This window comes from Geotrypetes seraphini, chromosome 2 (assembly GCF_902459505.1).
Source record: "Geotrypetes seraphini chromosome 2, aGeoSer1.1, whole genome shotgun sequence".
Taxonomy (NCBI): Eukaryota; Metazoa; Chordata; class Amphibia; order Gymnophiona; family Dermophiidae; genus Geotrypetes; species Geotrypetes seraphini.
The window spans coordinates 405441855-405460349 of NC_047085.1; the positions used below are offsets into that span (position 1 = coordinate 405441855).

The following is an 18495-nucleotide window of genomic DNA, read 5'->3' on the forward strand; positions in this document are numbered from 1 at the left end:
GTGTTTACAAGAATTCATATATTTAAAGGGAAAGAAAAACTGTAGAATAATTTTATTCGTAAACATTATTATTTATTACATTTTGGACACTATGGATCTGATATCTCCCGCAATCGACAGCGAACCCAGAAATTAAATACTTAGTTATGTCCATTGACTGGCATTGAATTGGGGGGGAGGTGTTACAGCTGCTTTAAACAAGCCAGTTAAGCCAAAATTCATCATTGTAATGGCCAAAGATAGACCTGCTATTTATGCGGGTCTATCTGGCCAGTAAACCTAGCCAATCAGCCAATGAATATTGGCGCTAACTGGCTGTGTCGCGTGACATAATCAGTGACTGGGCTTGCCATTAAGCTCTAATATTCAGCACTACTGCTATTTAACTGGCCAATTTTCAATACTGTTCTCCCAGGGGAGCTCAGAACAGTTTACATGAATTTATTCAGGCACTCAAGCATTTGTCCCTGTCTATCGCACTGGCCTCACACTATCTAATATACCAGGGGCATTGGGGGGAGGGGATTAAGTGACTTGCCCAGGGTCACGAGGAGCAGCATGGGTTTGAACCAACAACTTCAGAGTACTGAGGCTCTAGCTTCAACCACTGCACCACACTGAATAGAACTGAATGACAGGTGGTATAAGAAATGGGAAAAACAAGCATATTAAGTTTTAACAAACTTCTCCTATAAGGATGGACTCCTGCTCACTTAAATTTCTTGTTACCAGCTATCCGCCGATATTCAGTGTTATTAAATGGATCAGTGCCACTGATTACTGGCACAACCTAGTCATTTCTTAACTATGCCTGCTTAGCTATGCAGGTGTCACCACTAAATTTTGGCTGGCACCTGTATAACCTCTGGGTACCCAGTTTACTGGCTCCCCACTTCATCCCTCCCCATGGTTTCTCTCTCTTGTCTAATCATGCCCCCTTTCTGATTCCCCCCATTTGGGTCTCCCTCCACCCTATTAAGGTTCTGATCCCCCTATCTCGATTACCCTCTCCAAACCTAAATTCCCCCCTACAGATCTGAACTCCCAATCCTTTACCAAACTGGAAAGCTCACTACAACCCAAAACTCACATCCTCCCGGTGAACCCAAATTTCTTCATCGCTCTCTCTTTAGCCTAGAAAATTTTTCAATGGAGATCCCTAGTGGTTAATTTGATGGGGTTAGAGCAATCAGACTGGCACTTATTGTTATGCAAGTTCTGGTTGATAGTCAGCCAGGGCTTTCTGTTTTATATGGGTGCTGGCTGTATATTGGCCAGGACCCACATAAGCTCTGGAGCAAACCTTTGGCCAGACAGACTAAGATATTCAATGCCAGTGCCTAGACTGACTGCTGTTAGCTGAATATTGACTATTCATAGCCATATAAGGGGAAAAGTTATCAACAAGGATTACTATACAGATGTGTCATTGTACTGTCAAAATCAGATATTAGTAATTAGATCTCACTGCATAACATGGGACCTGTGCTAAAATTGCACATTTAGTGGTACAATAAAGCACAGTTACTTACCGTAACAGGTGTTATCCATGGACAGCAGGCAGATATTCTCTCATGTGGGTGACGTCATCCACGGAGCCCCGACGCGGACAGCTTTTCAAGCAAACTTGAAAGAAATTTCAAGCTTGCTATGCTGCACCCCGCATGTGCATGCCTTCCCGATCCACTAGAGGGCGCATCCCCATCTCGTGGTCCTCAGTTCACATAGCCAGCAAGGAAGCCATCCCCGGGGAGGAGGGTGGGTTGCAAGAATATCTGCCTGCTGTCCCTGGATAACACCTGTTACAGTAAGTAACTGTGCTTTATCCCAGGACAAGCAGGCAGCATATTCTCACATGTGGGTGACCTCCAAGCCAAGCAAAAAAGAGATGGTGGGAAGATGGCAATTCAGGAAAACAGATTACGCAAAACCAACTGGCCAAACCGGCCGTCACTCCTGGACAAAGTATCCAATCAGTAGTGTAAGGTAAAGGTATGAACCGAAGACCAAGTGGCAGCCTTGCAGATCTCCTCGATAGGCGTAGACCTGAAGAAAGCGACAGAAGCTGCCATCGCTCGGACTTTATGCCCCGTGACCTGACCCCGCAGCGCGAGACCAGCCTGAACGTAGCAGAAGGAAATACAAGCCGCCAACCAATTGGACAAAGTGCGCTTGGAAACCGGCCGACCCAATCTATTGGGATCAAAGGACAAAAACAACCAAGGAACCTTCCGATGAGACTGAGTGCATTGAAGATAGAAAGCCAACGCCCGCTTACAGTCAAGAGTATGCAACGCCACTGCTCCAGGATGAGATTGTGGCTTAGGAAAAAAGACAGGAAGCACAATGGACTGATTGAGATGAAAATCAGATACCACCTTGGGCAAGAATTTAGGATGAGTGCGGAGAACCACCTTGTCATGATGGAATACAGTAAAAGGCAGATCCGCCACTAAAGCCTGCAGCTCACTAATTCTACGAGCAGAGGTGAGCGCAAGCAAAAAGATCACCTTCCAAGTAAGAAACTTCAGGTGAGACTTATCCAGAGGCTCAAACGGAGGCTTCATTAGCTGAGCAAGAACCACGTTGAGATCCCAATTCACAGGAGGAGGCTTGAGAGGAGGATGGACATTCAAGAGCCCTCTCATAAAGCGAGAAATCAAAGGATGAACAGAAATGGGCTTGCCATCAAGCTGCTGATGAAATGCAGCAATAGCACTAAGATGAACCCGAACAGAATTCGTCTTAAGGCCCGAACGAGACAAATGAAGCAAATAATCCAGAATGGAAGACAAAGTCGCAGACGAAGGATGAATAGAATGCGAAGCACACCAGGAAGTGAATCTAGTCCACTTCTGGGAATAACATTGCCGCGTAGAAGCCTTACGAGAGGTCTCCAAAACATCCAGCACCGACTGGGACAACTGAAGAGACGGAATCAGGTGGAAAGGAACCAAACTGTCAGATGAAGAGACTGCAGATTAGGATGCAACAGTGACCCCCGACTCTGAGACAGCAGAGAAGGAAAAACAGGCAGAAGAAGAGGCTCCCTGACACTGAGTTGAAGAAGCAGGGAGAACCAGGGCTGCTGAGGCCACCGAGGCGCAATCAGGATCAGATCGGCATGAGTTGACTTGAGATGTACCAGCGTTCTCAAAATCAGAGGAAAAGGCGGGAACGCGTAAAGGAACTTCCCTTCCCAAGCCAGGAGGAAAGCATCCGCCTCGAGACGATCCGGCGAGTATATCCGGGAACAGAAGAGAAGCAACTTGTGGTTGAGGGGGGAAGCAAACAGATCTATCTGAGGAGTCCCCCAACTCTCAAACACCCAACGTAACATCTGAGAATGAAGAGACCATTCGTGCGGCCGCAGGAGACGACTCAGTTTGTCCGCCAAACAATTGTGGTCTCCCTGAATGTAAACCGCATGAAGAAAGACGTTGTGGCGGAACGCCCAATCCCACAGGCGAAGGGCCTCCCTGCAAAGAGACAGGGACCCCGTGCCCCCCTGATTGTTGACATAATACATCGCCACTTGATTGTCCGTGCGAACGAGGACCACCTTGTCCCGAAGCAGATGACAAAAAGCCACCACCGCCAAGTAAATGGCGCGAAGCTCCAGCAGATTGATGTGACAGAGGTGATCCACCGCCGACCAAGCTCCCTGGGTCCGAAGACCATCGAGGTGCGCCCCCCACGCATACTCCGAGGAGTCCGTGGTCAGGACCTTGTGATGCGGAGGAGCGAGAAAGAGCAAACCCCTGGAAAGATTGGAAGAGACAGTCCACCAACGGAGCGAGCGTCTCAAAGAAGGAGTCACGGCAACAAGACGGGAAACCGGGTCCCGATTCTGCCGCCATTGGGACACCAAGGTCCACTGAGGAACTCAAAGATGCAGCCGGGCAAATGGCGTGACATGAATGGTGGAGGCCATGTGACCCAAGAGGACCATCAGCTGCTTGGCCGAGACCCAGGACCTCAGGGAAATCTGCTCGCATAGTCTGACAAGAGCCTCCCGACGGGGCCGAGGAAGGAACGAGTGAAGCTGAACAGTGTCCAGCAAGGCTCCAATGAATTGCAGTGACTGCGAGGGGCACAACTGAGACTTGGGGAAGTTCACCTCGAACCCCAGACTTTGAAGACATGAAATAGTCTGTCGGGTCGCTGCAATAACCCCCTCCCTTGAAGGCGCCTTTATCAACCAGTCGTCGAGGTAAGGGAAGACCTGAAGGCCCCGGGACCGCAGGGCCGCTGCGACAACAACTAGACACCTCGTGAAGACTCAAGGGGACGAAGCCAGTCCAAAGGGGAGGACCCGATATTGGAGGTGCAACTCCCCCACTTGAAAGCGCAGGTACTTGCGAAAGGCGGGATGCACCGGCACATGTGTATAAGCCTTCTTCAGATCGAGGGAGCACATCCAGTCCCCTACGTCGAGCAGCAGGTACAGAACCAGAAGGGAGAGCATTCTGAACTTCTCCCGGATAAGGTACTTGTTGAGCAGCCGGAGGTCAAGGATTGGACGAAGATCCCCGGTCTTCTTGGGAACCAAGAAGTATCGGGAATAGAACCCCCGGCCCTGCTGACAAAGTGGGACATGCTCCACCGCACGGAGGCGCAAAAGGGCCCTAGCCTCCGATAACAGGAGCGGGAGCAGTGACTTGTTGGAAGGACACGCGCCGGGTGGACTGTCTGGAGGAACCTCCCGGAAATTGAGAGAATAACCCTCGGACACGACCTTGAGGACCCAAGCATCTGAGGTGATAAGGGTCCAAGCAGGATAAAATGCCGGAGACGACCCCCGATGGGGAGCGGGGTCGACGACAGTGAGGAGGGGGCCCGCCCCCAACCGCACAGACCGTAAAAAAGACAGCGCGGGCTTAGACGCGGCCGGCACCTACGGTTTCTGCTGCGCCCGCGACTGCTGAAGTGGCCTTCGAGGGGGCGGTCTCGAGAAAGCCGGAGTGGTCTTCTGAGGGTAGCGCCGAGGCGGAGCCTGATAGGTCTTAGGAATGGCGGGCTTCACTTTGGGACGCACCAGAGAAGCGAAATATCTTTCGTGCTCAGAGAGGCACTTCGTGGCCGCCTCGATAGAGTCATCGAAGAGCTCCGAGCCCACACAGGGAAGGTTAGCGAGGCGATCCTGAAGATTAGGAACCATATCAACAATCCGGAGCCACGCCAGCCGGCGCATGGCCACAGTGAACGCGGATACCCTGGAGGTGAGCTCGAAGGCGTCGTAAGTAACATGGAAAAGATAAAGACGCAGCTGAGAGAGGGACTTGATCAACTGCCCAAAGTCGTCCCAGTGAGAATCCGGCAAAACCCCAAGAAAGGCAGGCATAGACTTCACCAACTGCCTGAGATAGGAGGAATAAGTGAAGGAATAATTCAGAACACGATTGGCCATCATCGAGTTCTGATATAGTCTCCGTCCAAATTTGTCAAGAGTGCGGCCTTCTCGCCCCGGCGGGACCGCCGCAGAAACCCGGGAAGGGTTAGTCTTTTTAAGCGAGGACTCCACCAGCAACGACTGGTGGGATAACTGGGCCCGCTCAAACCCCGGGCAGGGCACTGTACGGTACTTGGACTCCATTTTAGACGGAACCGCAGTAACAGCGTACGGGGTTTCCAGGTTCCTCAAAAAAGCCTGGCGAAGCACCGGATTTAAGGGAAGGCGGAGAGATTCCCGGGGCGGGGAAGGTAAATCCATCTCCGCCAGGAACTCTTTAGTATATTTGGAGCCAGACTTAAGGTCCAAATCCAACGCCCGCCCCATATCCAGGACAAACCTCGAAAACGAGGAAGGACAAGCACCGGACCGGTCATCCGCCGGGGTAGATGAGCGGGAACAGCGAGCCACCAAAAAAGAGGGCGAGGCTTCGCAAGAATACCGGGGTTCACGACCTGCACCAAGACCCGAACCCCAAGAACGCGCCGGGGTCGAGGACCGCCGAGGCTCCGAGGATCACCTCAGGGAAGACCTCGGGGTACGGGGCACCGAAACTCTCCGACGCCTCGGAGAAGTGTCCCGAGAGCCCCGGGGCAAACCCTTAGACCGAGGAGGCGACCGAAGCAACTGCGGGTTCGAGAGTGAAAGATCAGAGACCCGGAGCGCCTCGACGGCATGGCCCGTCGGGGAGCGGCCCCATCCTGGGGGGGAACCCCGGGGACGCTTAGACGACCGATGAAGGACACTTAGATCGGCGCTTCGATCGAGGCCAGCCCGAGGGCAAGTAACGGCCCGATGCCCGGGGCGAAGACTCCGAGGACGAGAGCCGCCGGGTCCCGCGCACCTTGCCCCGAGATGCTGCAACACTTCGCTCAGGCTGGTCCAAAGTCGAGGGAGGCTGCAAGTGGGCCAATGCCGAGGACAGCTCCTACAAAATTAAAGCCCGGAGCATGTCCTGAAAGACCGGGACCGCCATCATGGATGGCATATCCGGGGCGGCTGTACATTCCACAGAGGGCGACCTCGGTACCAAGTATTCCCTGGGAGTGGAAACATGCCATCGACATGGAGGACCGGACCGAGGCCGAGGATGACGCCCCCCCCTCCCATGCCCCGCCGAGGTCCCCGAGGATGGCTTCTTCGCCGGAGTGGCACCTGAGGAGAGAAGCGGGGACTTACCCTGTGAAGACTTCGGACCCGAAGTCGAGGGCTTCGAGGCCGAGGACAGCCGGGGCGGGGCCAAACCTGAGGCCGATGTCGAGGCCGCGATCGGCTCCACCACAAACAGGTCCGCCATACGAGCCCGGCGGCGGCGGAGTGCTCGGGGTTGGAAAGCCGCACACCTGAGACATGAATCGGTGGGATGATCAGCCCCCAGGCACAGGATGCACCATTGATGGGGGTCAGTGATCGACAACAGCCGATCACAGCGGGTGCACTTCTTAAACCCGGACAAGGGCCGGGACATGAAAAACACAGGCCGCAACCGAACGGGGCCACGCGGCCACGGCAATCCAGGAGCCCCTGGATGCCGAGCACGATGCTGAAAAAATAAAAGTTTTTTTTTTTATATAGAAAACAACAAAACGAACGTGCACAGCGACTCTGACAAGAAAATAACAAAGCTGCGGTGCTAGAAGGCAAAACACACGGAGAGTAAAAGATCAGGGCTTCTGGCTCCGCGGAAACTTTAGAACTGAGGACCACGAGGTGGGGATGCGCCCTCTAGTGGAGCGGGAAGGCATGCACATGCGTGGTGCAGCATAGCAAGCTTGACATTTTTTTCAAGTTTGCTTGAAAAGCTGTCCGCGCCAGGGCTCCATGGATGACGTCACCCACATGTGAGAATATGCTGCCTGCTTGTCCTGGGATGACATGTCTTAGTTTTCCATGTGGGCTACCATTATGTCTTTGAATTACTGAAAGACAACCAACAATTATATATTTACAGTTTTTCATTTTAAGTAAATGATCTTTTCACATCGGTTGTACTTTCATAGCAAACATAACTCAGAGAATAAAGTAAATTCAAATTAACAGGTATAAATTCACTGCTGTGAAAAGAACAATTTTTGTCAGAAAAAGACAATTATATTTTTTTTAAAGGAAAGAGAATGAATTCCATGTCTTGCCTTTGTTCCATAAGGAATCCCATGGAGGTCAAAGTCAGGATAATGTAGGCAATCCTCAGGAGAATGGTAATCTGTGATAACTGTTAAACAAACCAACAGATTACTCCATTAGAAAAAGTCTCTAAAGGGAAACTGAATTCCAGTACAGATATCTGTTATGCAGCTTCATATCTCAACTAAAGCCAATGCTACTCAATTCAAAGAGAAACCTTGAAAGGAAGATTGAGTCGGAGACAAAAGTACATAGAAAAAAAAACTTTTTTTAGGCATATTAGAAGCAAGAAGCTGGTAAAATAATTAGTTGGGCAGCTAGAGAACCGAGGGGTAAAAGGAGTACACAGAGAAAATAAGGCTATAGCAGAATTGTTAAATTAATTCTTTGCTTCGGTTTTCATCGAGGGAGATACCGGTGCCAGAAATGGTATTCAGTGCTGACGAGCCAGAGAAACAAATCTCTGTATACCTAAATGCAATGGGACAATTTGACAAATCACCTGGAGCAGATTATATTCATCCCAGAGTACTGATAGAATAGAAAAAATGAACTTGCAGAGCTATTGTAATTTATCTTTAAAATCCAGCATGGTACCAGAAGATTAGAGGGTGGTCAAAGTAATGACAATTTTTAAAAAGCGTTCTAGAGATGATCTGGGAAATTATAAGCCAGGCCCGTGCAGCCACTGGACAAGTGCCGGGCCCACAAGCCTCCCCCCCCTCACCCGTCAATTCTGACATCAAAGAGGAAGTTCCGGGCCAGTCAATCGCTGCCTGGATGGCCCAGAATTTCCTCTCCTACATCAGAATTGCCGTCGGGAGGGAAGGCTTGTGGGCCCTGCGCTTGTGCAGTGGCTGCACGGGCCTGGCTTTTGTGGCGTCGGGGAAGCAGGGAGAAAATCAGCGGCAGTCGCTGGGGAGGGCAGGGAGAAAGAAAGACAGAAAGACAGTCAGAAAGAAAGAAAGGGGGTAGGGAGAGAGAGCAAAGGAAAGAAAGGGGAGGGGGCAGGGAGATAGGAAGGAAAAGTTGGGAAGGGAATGGAGTGTGTCTGATGACAGGGAGCAGGCAGGGAGAGAGGAAGAAAAAGTTGGACTCAAGGAGAGACAGAGAGAGATGCTGGTTGGGGAATGTAATGAGGTCTGGAAGAGAGGAAGCATGTAGGAGGAAAAAAGAAGGGAATATTGGATGTACAGTCAGAAGGAAGTGCATCCAGAGACTCATGAAATCACCAGACAACAAAGGTAGGAAAAATTATTTTATTTTCAATTTAGTGATCAAAATGTGTCCTTTTTGAGAATTTATATCTGATGTCTATATTTTGCACTATGGCCCCCTTTTACTAAACTGCAATAGTGGTTTTTAGCACAGGGAGCCTATGAGCGTCGGGAGCAGCGCAGGGCATTCAGCACAGCTCTCTGTGCTAAAACCGCTATCACGATTTAGTAAAAGGGGAGGGGTATATTTGTCTATTTTTTTTTTTTACCAAATTTTTGTTGAGAATATAAAATCAATACAAAAAGCCATAAAATACAATATCAATACACAATATCTCAGTGCTTTTCCCTTCACAGCTCCCAGCTCAATTGTTGTACAGGAACTCTTAAGTACAATGCAAAAGAACACAAAGAGAAAAAAAAAGGAGGGAAAAGCACCCATCCCCCCCACCCAAAGTACAAAAAATTTTTGCTATACAAAAGAAGAAGTGCAATGGACAACAAAGCAAAACAAAACTAAGGAGGAAGCTGTCTCCAAAGTATATAAGGATCCCAGGTCTTAGTATAAGAGGCCAACATATTATGACGTAGCGCCGTCAACTTAGACATTAGTTGCAAATAGTCCAAACGAGAATAAATAGCTTCTAAACCAGGGATTCGGGGAGAACGCCAGCACTGTGCCAATGCCAAGCGAGCAGCCAACTGTAAGCTGCCAACTTCTGCTCATAATGAGTAAACCCCGGGACCCCAACATTAAGCAAACAACAGTCTATAAGAATACAACAATGTTTTTGTAACATTTTAACTAACAAACAACCCACCCGCTGCCAATATAAACACACAGGTGGACACGTCCACCAAATATGTAAAAAATCTCCCTTCTGTCCACAGCCATGCCAGCAGTGATCAGTACCCTTAGAAAAAATAGAAAATAGCCTAGAGGGGGTGTAATACCATCTATAATACATTTTATAGCCATTTTCTATAAAGTTAAGAGATAAAGTTAATTTGAATAAATTGCGATAGAATACCTCCCCACTAGGCAAGCTACGCCCAACAGGCATATCTTTTTCCCAAGCCAATTTATAAGGATCAAGAGGGGATTCCTGCTTCAATAAAGCCTTATAGAAACGAGAGACTCCCCCCCCCACCCCCAGCTCGCATAGCTAATTCAAGCTCCCAAAACGCCCACTTATACAGGTAAGTCCGCAAGCGGGTATAGAGAAACGAATCTCGAGCCACCAAACCATATTCCTCCTGTAACATTTCAAAAGGATGCATAGAATGACCCTCCCAAAACTGACCCAAAGTATGAAGGCCCGCGGGAAGCCACACCTTGCGAACCGCATCCTCCCGACCCGGAGAACCAGCAGGCAAAGCAACTATAGTCATTTGAGAAAAATATTGACGCTCAGGAAACATACGCTTACGAACTGCATACCAACAAGATAAAACAGTCTGTAGGTAAGGGTTAGGTGATCTCAAGGCTATGCGCAAACGAACCCTAGGCAACCACTGTAACATCCAGAGAGAAATCGTAGGGAGAAAGCTCTGTTCCATATGAATCCATGGGCGGTCTTCATAAGTAACCCACATCACCATCTCCTGTAGCAAAGCAGCTTGGTAATATAGCCGAAAATCAGGAATCCCCATACCCCCTTCCAATTTAGGTTTATACAAAATACTCCAGCGCACTCGTGGCGGCTTTTTCCGCCAAATATAAGCAAAAACCTTATGTGACAAAGAGCAAAAAAAAACCTCAGGCAGAGCAATAGTAAGAGCCAAAAAAACATAGAGCAATTTTGGAAGAAGCATCATTTTAATAGCTGACACTCTGCCAATCCAGCTAAGATTTAACCCTTCCCAACGATCTAATTCCTCAAACAAAGCATGCAAGCGCGCTGGATAATTATAGCAATACAAATGTGTATGATCAGCAGTAAGGTTTACACCTAAATATGTAATAAAATGAGTGGCCCATATAAAAGAGAAAGCAGATTGCAGGCGTCGAATGGCGGGTTCCTGCAAAGTAAGATTTAGAATTTCCGATTTAGAAACATAGAAACATAGAAAGATGACGGCAGAAAAGGGCTATAGCCCATCAAGTCTGCCCACTCCACTGACCCACCCCAATAGTCTAGATGCTAGTGACTCGACTTACGTAGGGATCCCACGTAAGTGTCCCATTTTCTCTTAAAGTCGAGCACGCCGGTGGCCTCGACCACCTGCATCGGAAGTTCATTCCAGTGGTCCACCACCCTTTCCGTGAAAAAATACTTCCTGGTGTCGCTACTAAATTTCCCTCCTCTAAGTTTAAGCGGATGCCCTCTTGTGGTCGAGGGTCCCTTGGGGAAGAGAATGTCATCTTCCACCTCGATACGTCCCGTGATGAACTTAAATGTCTCAATCATGTCCCCCCTCTCCTTGCGCTCCTCTAGAGTGTAGAGCTGCAGTCTGCTCAGTCTCTCTTCGTACGAGAGACCCTTGAACCCCAAGAGCATCCTAGTGGCCATCCGCTGAACCGATTCGACTCTAAGCACGTCTTTACGGTAATGTGGCCTCCAGAATTGCACACAGTATTCCAGATGAGGTCTCACCATGGTTCTGTACAGCGGCATTATGACTTCTGGTTTCCGACTGACAAAACTTCTTTTGATACATCCCATCATTTGCCTTGCCTTGGATGTGGCCTTCTCCACCTGATTGGCAGCCTTCATGTCTGCACTGATGATTACTCCCAAATCTCGTTCTACTGAGGTCCTAGCTAATGTTACTCCGTTTAAGGTGTAAGTTCTGCACGGATTTCTACTACCGAGGTGCATGACCTTACATTTCATAGCATTGAAGCCTAGCTGCCATGTCGAGGACCAGTTTTCCAACATACGAAGGTCCTTTGTCATACTATCCTGTAAAAAGCTTCCACTTACTATGTTGCACAGTTTTGCGTCATCGGCGAATAATGTTGCTTTACCCTGTAGTCCTCGTGTCAAGTCCCTTATAAATATGTTAAAAAGGAGAGGACCAAGGACCGAGCCCTGCGGCACTCCGCTGGTCACCTCCGATGCTTCAGATAGGGTACCGTTAACCACCACCCTCTGAAGTCTACCACTCAGCCAATCATTGACCCATGCAGTTATCGTCTCACCCAACCCCATTGATTTCATCTTGTTTAGTAGCCTGCGGTGTGGGACGCTGTCAAAAGCCTTGCTGAAATCCAAATATACTATGTCCAGAGACTCTCCTGAGTCCAACTTTCCTGTCACCCAATCAAAGAAGCTGATGAGGTTGGATTGACACGACCTACCCTTAGTGAATCCATGCTGACTAGGGTCCCTAAGATTCTCCTCATCCAAGATCATGTCCAACTTATGTTTAATTAGTGTTTCCATGAGTTTACATACTATCGATGTGAGACTCACTGGTCGGTAATTCGCAGCCTCCGCTCTGCAACCCTTCTTGTGCAGAGGAACAACATTCGCCGTTTTCCAGTCCAGGGGGACTCTCCCCTTTTTTAGGGAGAGATTGAAGAGCATGGCTAATGGTTCCGCCAGGACATCGCACAGCTCTCTGAGCACTCTAGGGTGCAGTTCATCTGGACCCATGGCTTTGCTCACCTGGAGTCTTGACAATTCGCTGTAGACATCAGTTGGTGTGAACTCAAAATTCTGAAATGGGTCTTCCACGCTTGACATTGCTTCCAGATGTGGCCCTTGCCCCGGTGCCTCGCAGGTAAAAACCGAGCAGAAGTATTCATTCAGTAGTTTGGCTTTATCGGAATCTGTTTCCGCGTAGTTCCCGTCCGGTGTTCTGAGGCGTACTATCCCGTTCGTGTTTTTTTTTTCTGTCACTAATGTACCTGAAGAAGGATTTGTCCCCCTTCTTAATGTTCTTTGCTAGAGTTTCTTCCACTGCAAGTTTGGCCTCCCTGACTGCTGTTTTGACTGCTGCAGACCTGGTCCTATATTCAATGTTAGCTTCACCTGTTCCCGTACGTTTGTATGAAAGAAACGCTCTTTTTTTTTCCTTGACTAGGTACGCGACCTCTGTAGTGAACCATTTAGGTTTTTTGATTCTTTGTTGTTTATTTACTGATTTTATGTAGTGGATAGTTGCTTCGTGTAGGGTCAATTTCATGTTTGACCACATGGCTTCCACATTATCAGTTGCTTCTTGATCCTGCAGCGTCTGATGGACGAATTCTCCCATATTGTCATATTAGTCATATTGCCGCGAAAGCCAGAAAGAAGGCCAAAAGTATCTAATTCCTGAACCACCACCGGCAAAGAGCATTCCGGGTCATACAAAAGGAGTAAAATATCATCAGCATATAAGATTTTATATTGCTGGGTACCCAAACCAATCCCCTTAATCTCGTCCCTCTCCCGATTTGTCTATTTTTCTATAGTTGTTACTGAGGTGACATTGCATATTTTAAAGTAATCTGCCTTGACCTCTTTGAAAAAAAAAATCTGAATATAAATTATAATTAATATTTTCTCTGCGTACAGTGTGCTTTGTGTTTTTTTTGTTTTTTTTAATTCTTTATTCATTTTTAATCTTTCAGCAAGTGTACAATAAAAGTGATACATAGATTTACAAACAACACTTGATAAATCTATCAAGATAATAAAGCACAGTTACTTACCGTAACAGGTGTTATCCAGGAACAGCAGGCATATATTCTCACATGTGGGTGACGTCATCTACGGAGCCCCAGCGCGGACAGCTTTTCAAGCAAACTTGATTGAAGTTTCAAGTTTGCTACACTGCACCACGCATGTGCATGCCTTCTTGCCCACTAGAGGGCGCATCCCCACCTCGTGGTCCTCAGTTCCATAACCAGCAAAGAAGCCATCCCCGGGGAGGAGGGCGGGTTGTGAGAATATATGCCTGCTGTCCCTGGATAACACCTGTTACGGTAAGTAACTGTGCTTTATCCCAGGACAAGCAGGCATGATATTCTCACATGTGGGTGACCTCCAAGCCAACCAAAAAAGGGCAGGTGGGAGGATGGCAATTTAGGAAAACAGGTTACGTAACACCAACTGGCCAAACCGGCCGTCGCTTCTGGACAAAGTGTCCAGACAGTAGTGGGAGGTGAACGTATGAACCGAAGACCAAGTAGCAGCTTTACATATATCCTCCACAGGAGTAGACCGGAGGAAAGCAACAGAAGCTGCCATAGCCCGGACCTTATGCCCCGTGACTCGACCATGGAGCGTGAGACCAGCCTTAGCGTAGCAAAAAGAAATACAAGCAGCCAACCAGTTGGACAAGGTGCGCTTGGAAACAGGATGTCCCAACCGATTAGGATCAAAGGACAAAAACAATTGAGGAACCTTCCGATGAGACTTGGTACGTTGGAGATAAAAGGCCAACGCCCTCTTACAGTCAAGCGTGTGAAGCGCCGCCTCACCAGGATGAGAGTGGGGCTTCGGGAAGAACACCGGAAGAACAATGGACTGATTGAGGTGGAAATCAGACACAACCTTAGGTAAAAATTTAGGATGGGTGCGAAGAACCACCTTGTCATGATGAAACACAGTAAAAGGTGGATCCGCAACCAAAGCCTGCAGCTCACTAATCCGACGAGCGGATGTGAGCGCAAGCAAAAAGACCACCTTCCAAGTGAGAAACTTAAGATGAGATTTGTCGATAGGCTCAAAAGGAGGCTTCATCAGTTGAGCTAATACCATATTAAGATCCCAAACTACAGGAGGAGGTTTCAGAGGAGGATGAACATTCACGAGACCCCTCATGAAACGAGTTACCAGAGGATGAAGAGAAAGAGACCGACCCTCGATATGCCGATGGAACGCCGCAATGGCACTGAGATGCACCCGAATGGAAGTCGTCTTCAGCCCAGACTTAGACAGATGCAACAAATATTCCAGCACCGAAGACACTGGAACCGAACTCGGGTCCAGATGGTTAGAGGAGCACCAGGATGAAAATCTGGTCCACTTCTGGAAATAACAAAGCCTAGTTGAGACCTTGCGCGAGGCTTCCAAAATCTCCCTCACCGACTGAGAAACAGGAACCGAAGTCAAGGGGAAAGGAACCAAGCGGTCAGATGTAAAGACTGAAGATTGGGATGTAACAGCGAACCCCGACTCTGAGACAGCAGAGAGGGAAAAACAGGCAGAAACAGAGGTTCCCTTACACTGAGTTGAAGGAGCAGGGAGAACCAGTGCTGCCTGGGCCAACGAGGCGCAATGAGAATCATAGTGGCCCTGGTCGATTTGAGATGGACCAATGTTCTCAAGATCAGAGGAAAAGGAGGGAACGCATAAAGGAACCTCCCCTCCCAGTCGAGAAGGAAGGCATCGGCCTCGAGACGGTCCCGGGAGTACATCCGAGAACAATAGAGGGGCAGTTTGTGAGTCTCCGGGGAGGCAAACAGATCCACCTGAGGAGTCCCCCAGCGGTCGAAGACCTCGCGTAGAACCCAGGAGTTCAACGACCACTCATGCGGCTGGAGAAGACGACTGAGTTTGTCTGCCAGACAGTTCCTCTCTCCCTGAATGTAAACCGCACGCAGGAACATGTTCTGGGAGACCGCCCATTCCCAAAGGCGCAGGGCTTCCCGGCACAGAGACCAAGAGCCCGTTCCGCCCTGTTTGTTTACATAATACATTGCCACCTGGTTGTCTGTCCGCACGAGGACTACCTGATCGTGTAGCAAGTAGCAGAACACTCGAGCCGCCAGAAAAATGACCCGAAGCTCCAACACATTGATGTGACAAAGACGGTCCTCTGCCGACCATAGACCCTGAGTCTGCAGACCGTCAAGATGAGCCCCCCACGCGTACTCCGAGGAGTCCGTGGTCAGGACCTTGCGATGCGGAGGAACGAGAAAGAGCAAACCCCCGGAAAGATTGGAAGAGTTGGTCCACCAACGGAGCGAGCGTCTCAAAGAAGGAGTCACTGTTATTGGACGAGATACTGGGTCGCGATCCTGACGCCACTGCGAGGCCAAGGTCCACTGAGGAAGCCTCAGATGCAAGCGGGCGAACGGAGTAACGTGGACCGTCGATGCCATGTGGCCCAGAAGAACCATCATGCGCTGAGCCGATACTACAGGCATCAGCGAGACCTGACGACTCAATCGAAGTAGGGCCTCCAACCGAGGAGGGGGGAGGAACGAACGAAGGCGAACCGTGTCCAGCACGGCTCCAATAAACTGAAGGGATTGAGTCGGGCACAAATGAGACTTGGGAAAGTTCACTTCGAACCCCAGACGTTGAAGGAAGATGATAGTCTGTTGGGTCGCTGAGATAACCCCCTCCCTGGTCAACGCTTTGATCAGCCAATCGTCCAGGTAGGGAAAGACCTGTAGCCCCCGAGATCTCAGAGCTGCAGCGACCACCACCATACACTTCGTGAAGACTCGAGGGGACGAAGCCAGTCCGAAGGGGAGGACCCGGTATTGAAGGTGCAACTCCCCCACTTGAAACCGTAAGAATTTGCGGAAGGCGGGATGCACCGGAACATGAGTATATGCTTCCTTTAAGTCTAGGGAGCACATCCAATCCCCTTCCTCCAAAAGAGGATACAACACCGGAAGCGACAACATACGGAACTTCTCCCGGACTAGGAACTTGTTGAGCTTCCGGAGGTCCAAAATGGGCCGTAAGTCCCCTGTCTTCTTTGGGACCAAAAAGTAACGGGAGTAAAATCCCCGCCCCCGTTGATCGGGGGGTACAGGTTCCACCACCCGAAGGCTCAACAAGGCCCTCGCTTCCGCGAGAAGAAGGGGAAGTTGGGTTTGGCTGAATGGGTAAGCAGCCGGCGGATGTTCCGGCGGCGTGATCAAGAAATTGAGCGAGTAGCCCTCGGAGATAATCCGGAGCACCCAAGCATCTGATGTGATCCCGGTCCAGGCCACAGAAAAGGATCGGAGTCGACCCCCTATAGGAAGGGGGTTCGGCGAGAGCGCGGAGTGGGCCCGCCCCCATCTGCACATCCCGTCTAAAGGACGGCGACGGCTTGGGCGTCCCCTGCGCCTGAGGTTTTTGTTGGCCTTCCCTACCCTGCTGCGGTGGGCGGCGGGGCGGAGGCCTAGAGAAGGCCGACGTTGACTTCTGGGGGTATCGCCGCGGGGGAGGTCGAAAGGGCTTCTGCGGCGGGGCCCGAGGTTTAGGACAGACCAAGGAGGCAAGAGAGCGCTCCTGTTCCGACAGACGTTTGGTCGCCGCCTCCAGGGACTCATCAAATAATTCAGAGCCAACACAGGGTAGATTGGCCAGACGTTCCTGCAAGTTCGGGTCCATGTCCAGGGTACGTAGCCAAGCCAGCCGGTGCATCGCCACGGCAAAGGCGGATACCCTGGAGGCCAGTTCAAATGCGTCGTAGACAGCGTGAAACAGGTATAGACGCAGCTGAGATAAGTTGGACATGAACGTGGCAAAACCCTCCTTGTGGGAATCCGGCATAACCCCTTGATAACGGGGCAAGTCTTTGACCATGCCTCGAAGATAAGAGGAGAATGTAAAGGCATAATTAAGGACCCTGGTAGCCATCAATGAGTTGGAATAGAGGCGACGACCAAAATTGTCCAGGGTCCGCCCCTCCCGTCCGGGCGGGACCGCCGCCGAAACCTTAGCGGGCTGCGACTTTTTCAGTGCCGACTCCACCAGCAACGACTGGTGAGACAGTTGTGCCTTATCGAAGCCCTTCCACAGTATGGTCCGGTATTTGGACTCCATCTTAGAAGGCACCGCTGTGACTGTAAGAGGGGAGTCTAAATTTCTCAGGAAGGTCTGGTGGAGGACCTTATTGAGAGGCAGACGAGGAGTTTCTCTCGGGGAAGTGGGCAGGTCTTGTTCCTCCAAAAACTCCTTCGTATACTGAGACCCAGCAAGCAAGTCTAGGTCCAAGGCCCGCGCCATATCCTGCACAAATTTTGAAAAGGAAGAGGGCCTCGCTGGCGGGGAAGGAGTACGCGAGGTCCGAGCCGCCAAGAAAGAGGGGGAGGCCTCGCGGGAATACCGAGGCTCCCTACCAGAACCCGATCCCCAGGAGGCCGTGCCGAGGGACCTCGAAGAGGTCGGGGACCGCCTAAGCCCCGAGGAGCCCTTGGGGGAAGACCCCGGGGTATGAGGAACCGAGGTCCTTCCCCTGCGCCTCGGCGAGGAGTCTCTCGAACCCCTTCCCCCAGGGGTGCGGAAGAGCCTCGGATTGTCGAGGCGGAGCTCCAAGACACGCAATGTCTCACCCCCGGTCGGCGAGGAGCGACCGCGTCTCCGAGGGGAAGCGCGAGAACGCTTAGGTTTCCTCGGCCGACGCCTCATCCAAGGCCGACCCGAGGGCGAAGAGCCCCGGGAGGACCTCGAGGAAGAGGACGTGGAAGAGATCCTCCGAACCCGACGCACCTTGTCCCGAGGCCTGACACTCCTCTCAGGCTGGTCAACCGAGGTCGAGGTCGAGGACGGCCGACCCCCGGGGGCCGAAGCCGAAGGCACCGAGACCGAGGCCGCCGACGCCGGGGCAGTCGAGGCCGGAGCAGTCGAGGCCGAAGCCTGCTGCAGGTGCGTGAGGGCCCTGGATAGCTCCGAGGCAATCAGCGCTCGAAGCAAGTCCTGGAAGACCGGAACCCCCATCATATCAGGCAGGTCCGGGGCCGAGGAGTGCTCCCTGGAGGGCGACCTCGGTCTCGAGTATTCCCTCGGGGCACTGGGCTTTGCAACTCGGGGCGGGGCA

The 18495-nt window shown here is 50.6% G+C and overlaps 1 protein-coding gene across 1 annotated transcript in view; it reads right to left on the bottom strand.

Moving 5' to 3' along the window:
• LOC117354106 (alkylglycerol monooxygenase-like) overlaps positions 1-18495 on the bottom strand; it is a 163565-nt gene that overhangs the window by 34374 nt on the left and 110696 nt on the right. Inside the window, exon 11 of the mRNA XM_033930994.1 lies at positions 7585-7664. Coding sequence (XP_033786885.1) covers positions 7585-7664 — 80 coding nt within the window. The remainder of the gene's footprint in view (positions 1-7584; positions 7665-18495) is intronic.